The sequence below is a fragment of the Protopterus annectens genome, chromosome 2.part1 (genome assembly GCF_019279795.1).
Source record: "Protopterus annectens isolate FY-2018-M chromosome 2.part1, PAN1.0, whole genome shotgun sequence".
Classification (NCBI taxonomy): domain Eukaryota; kingdom Metazoa; phylum Chordata; order Ceratodontiformes; family Protopteridae; genus Protopterus; species Protopterus annectens.
In genome coordinates, this window is record NC_056729.1 from 288,825,941 (window position 1) to 288,835,940 (window position 10,000).

Consider the following 10,000-nt stretch of genomic DNA (forward strand, 5'->3'; position numbering starts at 1 on the left):
GTATCCACTTGAGGGTTAAAGGAACCATCACTGTGGTTCCTTCCATCTGCTTGAAGTTTATTTGTATTGTTAGACAGGTATATTCAAAGCTGTAATTACAGCCACCCTGATGTATAATTCTATCCATCAAGGGCTGACAACTCCAAGAATGGTATTCCAAATTGTGTATCAGTTCGCAACGTCTTTTTTGGGGTGCTTGATATTTGCAGAGCTACTCAAATACAAACTTTGTGCATTAGATATGTGCATTAGATATCTGCCACACTGACCATATGTGAGACAGGTGATAGAAATCAGTCTATATCTTTATTGTAAGTATAGTTACCAAAGCTATATGGAGAATATATCTGATTCAGGTAGAACTCATCTTCTGTGCAAGCTGATGTTGAAGGGCAAACAAAAGAGTTGTTATGTTGTCTGCCATCTTGTAGGAAAGGAAGGAGTGACTCATGTATTATGCTTAATAACCTGTTTTTAAATGTAATCTGAAGAACAGCCAGCGTGAAAACCTATGGCAGTAAATGTTACATTGTAAGAACTACATTTGTCTTTTCCAGAAAACAAACCCTATGATGAGCACCTGAGAGGGACATGGTTGATGTAAGAGGGCATCTGCTTAGGCTATAGAGCTGAGATTTGTGTAAGCACATGCAAGAGCTTAAATACCTTTTGTATATTTTTGGCTGCAGAATCATGAGTCCTACATCACTGAAATGACTGCTGTCTGTGTTGGGTGGATGTTAGTATCATACCTGCCCTATCACAGGTACATGAGTTGAAGAGAAACATTTCTTGGATCTTTGCAGAATGAGTAGGTTCTAGTATGAGAACCGTTTGATACCAACCATGCAAACTCTGCCTGTTATGACTTATATTCATGGAGAATACCGAGTCAAAATAAAACTTTTTTGCATGCTCCTCTCTACCCCCTAGTGGCAAGCCTTCTACACTCTCAAACTAATAGATACCAACTGTATAGCCACACAAAATTTGGGAAGGGAGAAACTTAACAAAACATCACACAGCAGCCTCAGCAAACCATGTTTCACTCAAACAGGACCAAGCACATGATTTCAGTTGACATGCTCCAGTAAAATAGCATTATCAAATGAATAGGTGGGACTCTGTCATCTGAATAAATTTCAACAGCAACAAAGTGCAAGCTGAACAATGAGACAGCATATCTTCTCTGATTGTGGAATGTGTGCATTTTTTTACTGGCTGGAAGTACTGCAGTCACAGGTTAGTTATTACTCAGAAGTTACAGCAGACTGGATATGGTGTCATTCTGCTAACAGAGTACAGATGCAATGGCTGACATGGGGTTGCAAATTTGGTGTTTTACCCCCATTTTTCTTCTAGGATTTACTGCATTCAGATGTGGAATAGAAGCCTCTGTTCTTGTTTTGTTTTGTTTTTATACTGCCTGTTTCAAAAACTGAAAAATGTTTCCTCATATGTTAATTATATGGGCTCTGTTAGATAATTAGCTATCCTGTGGTCTTCTTATAGGTTTATGTTAAGTTGGGATATTTTATCTGCGATACCAATATGCAATTAGTCCTCTTGTCTAGGACATTTCTGTTGTCTAAGTATGGTAAAAATGCTTTTCTTCATGCATACAGAGTAGAAGTATTCATCAAGGACCCGTTTTTTGTCATCCTTTTCTACTTTGATGTCACTAGCCCTTCCTTTACCTTTCCATATTTCTTAATATGTATTACTCCCCTTAATAACGGATGTATTACTCCCCTTAATAACGGATGTATTACTCCCCTTAATAACGGATGTATTATTCTCCTTCTTTAATGCATTGCCCATTTGGAATTTTGCTTTTCTGTCTTTCTGCTTCCATCTGCTTTAATCTGTATGTATGCATGTATGTATATTTCTATTTATTTATTTGTTTGTTTGTTTGTTTGTTTGTTGCATTTTTTCCAGGAATGTCTGATTGAGCCAAGTAAGACTCCTTTTCAGTAGAGGCCCAAGGTGAAAAGCTCCATAAACATAAAACATTTATAAGTACATCACAGTTAAACTAGAATGATAATTAGGGAAAAGGTAGAATATTTCATAGTTGCATGCAGACATACATACAAAAACAATCATTGTTCTTTCTTCTCTGCTTTCTTACAGTTCTCATATGCTATATTATTCCTAGTCTTCAATGCCATTTGATTTGAAAATGACGTATTTCATTCCTTCAATGTACAAACATAAGTTGATGCATTGACAGCCATTGTTACATATGCCACACCTTTTTCTGCACCATCTACATGTCTTTTTTGCTAGAGGTGCTGCCCATTTGATTGATATTTATAGTCCTGTAATCCAGACCCCCTACTCTTCATTCCTCTAAAGCTAAATTCAAGAAGAATCAAATCAATCTTTCCATCTCCACCTGACTGCACTAGGTCCAGTAACAGACCCATAACTGAATCATCTAACACCCAGTACTGTTCCCCAATCTGGCATCTCTCAACTCTGAGTTGATGAGCTAAACAAAAAATTCCTTTCCCTGATCTGTCTGTCTTCACCTAAGGAGCCTCTATCTTGAGGAGTAAAACATGTCTGCTACTTCACAAATTTCATTCCTGAGTGCAAAAGAAATGAATAAGTGGCTTCTACCTAGCATACCCACAACCCCTTTCAATCTGAATGTCTGTCCCTTCACCTCCTTTATCCTCTGTCCATTAACTTTCTGTATCACATTAATTCTAGCACAACCTGCCAGAGATCTGTCATTTACATACATCAGGAATGATTCTACTAGTTACATAAAGCTGCGGATGGAACACTGTAAGTGACACCCGATATACCTGTCAACAACAGTTCCTTTTTCTATGCCACTATAAGGATATCCACTACCTTTTTATGATCCTGTTATTCCCCATCTGGAAAAGTTCTGCATACAACCTGAAGTATATTCTTCTGCCATTTCCAGTCTGCAGTGTGACCCACAGGGCCTCTTCGCATTCTCATTTGCTTGTTTATTCTGTTTCATTATCATTTTTCTTATCCTCAAATGTTATCCTTTCCTCTGAAGAAAAGAAGACTAGCTTATGACACAGTAAAGGTTTTAAGTCTGTCTCTGCAGTGCACAGGCATAAAGCCCTGACTGCTCCCCAGATGACAGTTTGAGTAGTAGCTCTGGTACCAGAAGAAACAGAGAGAAAGATGGGAAATTGACTGCATATGGCTCTGCTTGTCTGCTAGTGAAGACTTGCACATGAGACAAAGACTACTATGGAAAGGATGTTGGCTTGCTACTCTCACACCATGATGGCAGCCCTTGGAGATGTAGGTGTGGGAACTCACACGTACCCTAGAAAAACACAGGAGGTCTCCTCAGTGAATCTGGAACTCACATCAGTCATCAGGTAAAGGGTTAAAGGATAAAAAGAGAAAAAAAGTCCTCATAGCTGACGACCTAAACAATGGAGGGCTATGAGGGTGGAGTGGTGCTGAGTAGTTTGCCAGTTACAGTACATCTTGAAGCATGGATGGTCTTGACTTGGGGAGGTGAAAAGAGACCCCTAGGTCATTAAGATGAAAACACCCCACTGTGGCAGTCAGACAGATGCAGAAGCATTGGCAAGTGTACAAACTCCTCTCTGACTGTCTGGATGATAGCCTCATCCAGCCAGCTCTTGCTCAGATGTTGGTAGGAGCACCCTGCCTCTGAGAATAAAATGGCTAATGACCTAAAGGTCAATGGCTTGGTGGTCAACAGACTTGGAGGAAAAAGGCATGTAAAGGAAACAGTAATGATTCTCTTTGCACCATCTGGCACAAGATTAAGGCACTTTCCATTAGAGCCAAGGAAGTTGCACGGGCATTTTTTTCAAAGCAGAATGTGGGTTTTGACACTCATTTCTTTCCCTTTCTTTCTTTTGGCTTGCCCCCTTTTGATTCTCCCATGCATACACCATCTTCATTTTTTCCAATTTAACAGACATCTTGATTTTTCTAATACTGTTTGAATCTGTCCTGTTAATTAACATGATGCCTTAAGGGCAGAAGCCAGGCTTTCCTTTCCCTCTATATTTGAGTAGTTTAAATGCTTGGAAATTAAACACTTAAATCTGGCAACTACTGCTCTGGCTTCCCTTCCAGACAATTAAAAATCACCATACCAGTATAAGTACCTTGCTCTCTCTCTCTTAGTGAATCCTCGGTCCCCCTTGAAGGCAAAGCCCTGAGCTTTACAATAATTGCTTAATTATAAGTTGAACATTACTAGATAATGTTAATGTACTGCCTAAAATATGTTGCAGAACTTTCTGGCAGTGAAATTGTATAACTGTACTAAACTCAACACATAGCTGCCAGGTGTCCGAATCAATTTTGTTGATGTCAGAGTGAATAAAGTTCTTATTACTGATACTACACTGTATTATTTCACTTCCACAAAGACATTAGCTTAGAAAAATAGCGCAGGAGTACATCATTCAAATGAGGTAAGTCAACTGACTTGTATTGTACTTACATGACTGAATGACACAGAAGAATTGCACACAGTTGAATGTATAGCCAGTGCCGGATCATGGTGAAATGGACCTTAATCAGGGTAATGGATCAGGGATGCCCCCCCCAGTAGCATCTCACCACTAGCACTCCCTCAACCATTCCAGTGTCCCATTACTTCGCTACTTCTCCCTCAGTTACCATACACGCTGCCCAAGCCTGTCAGTATGCATAATATTTTCTTCTTTACTTCTACAATGAATATAGATATTAAAATCTTTTATTTTGGATATTATAGCACAAACAGTGATAGCCACTTGCTAAACAAAACAATACAGTCTGACAATGAAAACAGACTTAGCATGAACAGTAAGTTTCTCTGCTGTTGAAACTAACTTTCATTGAAATGGCATTGAAACCCACATTCAAACAAAATGCATCTGGCCAGTGGCGGACTAAGTTTGCCTTTGGGCTGTTTTCAAACCATAGGCTACCTGCACACATTTTTAGGAATTTTGCATATATGCATCTGTTCTTTTATGTACCATCCTGATCGCATTAAATTATATTCCTTGTATAATACACCACTTGTTACAGTGTGTTTTAAATTTGTAGGTTGTAACATTTTTCTGGTAAGCAATGAAACAAAGCATATGAACCAATAATGACAAAACTACCCATTATGGATCATTTCAACCATTTGTAGGTTTTAACATTTTTCCGGTAAGCAATGAAACAAAGCATATGAACCAATAATGACAAAACTACCCATTATGGATCATTTCAACCACAAAAGGCCACTCAAGCTTCTGTCACTACAATCCATCATTATTAGTCAATATAGACAATCTCTACAGAAGTAAAAGTCATCTGAATAATTCCACATTAAAGAGATCTATAAGTAATGAAGTTGCTGCTGGCAAACAACTTTACATTTCAGTGTTTCATGTACAAATTAAGTGCCTGCTGCCCTTAAAAAATAAATAGTCCATGTTACATTAAAAAATGGTAAACTGCTAATATTGCAATAGGAAAGAGCTGTCAAACCATCTAAAATAGTTACTAGGCATGTCATCCAGAGGACACACTCAGGAGTGCAGCACCCCTTTTCCACTTAAAAGACACTGCAATATCAGCACTCCATCTGGTGGGAGGAGAACTCACAGCCTTCTGTATCAAAGGCAAGTACGTTACCTGTTGTGCTACTAACACTGTTTTGAAATTTTATAGCATAAACACTGGTGATGGACATTTGCTAAACGAAACAGTTACACATTGAAAACAGACTTAACATGAACAACAGTAAACTTCTCTTCCCCTGAAACTCAGCATTCCTTGAAAATGCACAGAAACTCACCATTCTTTGAAATTGCACAAAAACTCAATATTCTTTGAAAATGCACAGAAATTCAACAGTCCGTGAAAATGCATTTAACCTTAACAGTCCTTGAAAATGCAATGGAACTCAACATTCTTTAAAAATGCACAGAAACTCAACATTCTTTGAAAATGCACTGAAACTCAACAGTCTTTGAAAATGCACCTGCTGAGGACAGTTTGGCAGATGGTGTAGAGGATTCAGGCTCTAGTGTCCTGTAATCAAGGGACAGGGATTAAGGTTGAATAAGTTAACCAACCTGCTATCCCTAACTGAGGCATTACACACACACACACACACACACACACACACACACACACACACACACACACACACACATGCACACACACACCACCTAACCTGTTGTCTGTGTTCACTTGTCTCTTTCACCCAGAATGGCAATTCTCCATAAAATCCTAGTCTTCAGTGTGCATGGTTCTTTAGATGAATGCATACACAGACGCTACTAAGAATGCACTCTGCATATGTCCTTAAAGAAGAAATGTAGAATATGCAGGAGTACATTCTTAAAGAAGAAATGTAAGTTTTGTGGCAGACCCCCAACCAGTACTCCCCAAGCCAGTGGACCCTAGGTAACTGCCTAGGTTGTCTAGTGCTGGATCTGGCTCTGAGTATAACACATTAATATTTTCAATCAAAGGCTGAAGTCAAAAGGCAGATGTAGGGCATTTGTCTAAAGAGCATTTAAAGTGCATTAATTTATCATCTTCTAATGTTTTCATACCTCTCTAGATAATTATATGCTGCTATCCCTGTAGCATAAGCCATCTCAGTCATTATGGCTACAACTTATCCAAAAATCTCTGCTAAGAATAATTCCATTTTTCCATCCATGTTTTGACATTGTACTCTGCTTCTTGAACTAAACGTGGCAGTACTTCTTGCATCTGTAAATATGTATTTATTTTTAGCTTTGTAGCATATCTTTGTAAATATGTTTTGTTCATTTCTTATGTGATCCTATTCACATGGATTGTACCTGCAAATTGTCCAGTGAGATAAGTGCACTACCCTGATAAACAAATCTAAATAAATAAATACATCTTAAAAATATGGTAGAAGGAACAACAATATAAAAATGCATTTTCCATGGAAAGCAAAGTTAATCACACCCCAGTATATTAACTTTGCCTGTTCCATCTCAAAAACTAATATAAACAACTATTTGGTCACTGAAGCTCAAAAATAAGGCGAACTCTCCCTCACAGTGACCCCCTACACACATTTGCAATGGTAGGCCTTGATGAGGCATGTGAAAATCATAGCTTTTTCCCAGTTCCATGGGCTGAATCCCAAGAGAACCCAGGAATCTACCTGAAAAAAAAAAAACTTTGAAAAATTGATAGAGTCAGTTCTTGATGGAAAATGTTTGGACGCAAACAATGCAAACAGGTGAAAATAATCTGAGGGAGTACACAGACCAATTTCTCTATTATGAAGTTTGTTTATTTAACCCAAAGAAAGCTTGGTATGCATCCTGCAATAATGTAAAAGTGAAAGTCAGAAGTAAGCCACTCTCATACTGTGAAAGAGGAGCAAGAGAGCTGCATAAGGTAGGACCACAGATGTACCCAGAGAACAGGCATGACATAGCCCTGACAGCTGCCCTGCCCTTTTACATTTCTTCAGAGAAACTTGCTTATTTTAGGTGGTGGAAAATTTAACACAAGTCTCACTACAGCCAGTAGCTTTTGGGGGAAGGTGGGTGAATTACAGCTTCCACAATCTCCCCAGCTGTACACTCTGAATAGTGACTTTCTCCATTGTACACAATGCTCTGCTAAGCTATGACTAGAAATTGTAGCAGATGCTTGGAAATAATCAATTAATGTTCCATAATTCACATTAGGTGGCCATGTCAAGTATTGCATTTACATTTGCATTTTTGTTAGGATCTAAGTCTCTATATGTATTACCTGATTTGTAGTTGATATCATGATAAATACAACATGCTTTACCTCAAACTGTTTTAATGAACATCTCTATTTTATTAAGATTCATCAAGAGTATATATTCTTCGATGGGGATATATTCATATAATGCCAAACTGCACTAACATCTATGGGAGCCGCTTTTATGATGGAATGGAATGTGCAGGTAAGAATAATATTTGGGAAGTATATACTTAAAATAATATTTACATGTAAATGTTATAATTATTCTCTACTATCACTGCTTGGGTCAGGTGATAAAATCATAAAATTTGCATGCAGTATAAGGTAGAAGGGCAACATATGAAAACATTCTGCAGTAGAATTTATTAAGTGTGACTAGGTGTGCCATGCCAGTCAAGTGCAGTAGGATTGAGATGTGCCACATACCTCTGCATTCATTTACATGGCAAATGTAGCAGTGGATGCCACGCTGTAATGAGAGCATGCACAGTGTATGAAAAAGCAAATGCACATCTCCATGTCCTGAGCATTTCAATATTCTAATACATAGGCCACACCATGGAATAGGGATTCACTGTTTAGCAATGTGCATTCCACATCCATAAGTGCATATAAATATGGCCTATACAAGTGTTTTATATATAGATATATATATACATTTATATATATATATATATATATATATATATATATATATATATATATATATATATATATATATATATATATCTTCCTTTGGAGCTTATATATGTATAGGCTGTGCATGGCAATGATTATATATGTTGTTGATGCATCATCCTCCACCCACAGTGCACATATATATATGTTTATTCCAGCTCCACTCTGAAAACTTAAAAGACAAAAGACAACTAACCACACTAATGAACACAAATCCAGAAACACAATGGAGAAAAATCTTAAACTGGAAATATTTTTTCTGTGTACCAGCTGTTTTTTGGGAGGGTGTGGGGGGGACAGGCACCTTACACCCTTCACATCCATGAATGTATATATACTAACTCCATGGTGGCACAAACACAAAGAAGGGAGAACTGTCCCAAAAGAAAGGAATCACTGTCACTGCACACCTAGAAACTGCACCGGCAGTGATTTCCAAAGGCAAATGGTCACTAGCATTTTTACCTTTGGTGTCTTATGAGTCAGGCACCTGAACCTTGGGGGAATATTTACTCAGAAGCCTGTAGAGAAGCCATTTCCCCATGTAGTTTAATTTAACCATATGTATGTTATTGTCAGTGCAATAAAATGCCCCTACCTGATCGTGCTGAGCATTTAAACATGATCTGGAGGATAACCTAATAATATACAGAGCAGTGTTGGTTGTGTAATAGCTGCCCCCAATCAATGTTAGTGAAAGGAAACATAGAAAAAATAATCCCTATTAGCCTAGTGCTTGCCATCACACCAAATGGTAATGTAATATATATGTGCAAAATATTCACAATATATGGTAATGTAATATATATACAAAATATTCATTGCTGTCCTGGTGTTCACCATCACTCCAGATGGTAATTTAATATGCCTACAAAATGATCACCAGTGTCCTAGTGCTCACTGTTACTCCAAATGGTAATGTAATATGTATTATACAAAATGATCACTGGTGCCCTAGGGCTCACCATCATACCAAATGACATGGCAATGTAATATGTATACAAAAGGATCCCTGGTGTCCCAGTGCTCACCGTCACTCTAAATGGCAATGCAATATGTATACAAAATGATTACCTGGTGTCCTAGTTCTTAACATCACTCCAAATGGCAATGTAATATGTATATAAAATGATCATGGTGTCCTAGGCCTCACTGTCACACAAAATGGTAATACAGTATACATACAAAATGATCACCTGGTGTAACATTGCTCACTGTCACTCCAAATGGCATTGTAGTATGCATACAAAATGATCACCTGGTGTCCCATTGCACACCATCATTCCAAATGGCAATGTAATATGTATACAAAATGATCACCTGGTATCCCAGTGCTCACCGTCACTCGAAATGGCAATGTAACATGTATACAAAATGATCACCTGGTGTCCTAATGATCACTCTCTATTCATTTCTTTAGCAGTCTGATCTTTAAAGCACTGCTTCCTTCACCCCTCTTAAACTAATACATGAAGAAAACATCCTTCATTATCTAACATCCCTGCTTCAAAATGCTACATATCTACAGCTTTACTACTTCCTTCACCCCTCTGGGAAACTA

At 38.0% G+C, this 10,000-nt stretch overlaps 1 protein-coding gene across 4 annotated transcripts in view; it reads left to right on the forward strand.

Annotated features, from left to right (window-relative positions):
• The window catches only part of CFI (complement factor I), a 790,564-nt gene that overhangs the window by 734,998 nt on the left and 45,566 nt on the right, over positions 1-10,000 (forward strand). For all 4 annotated transcript variants that reach the window (XM_044062133.1, XM_044062135.1, XM_044062134.1 and 1 more), the window contains one exon: positions 7,862-7,963. In XM_044062133.1, the coding sequence (XP_043918068.1) occupies positions 7,862-7,963 (102 nt within the window). The remainder of the gene's footprint in view (positions 1-7,861; positions 7,964-10,000) is intronic.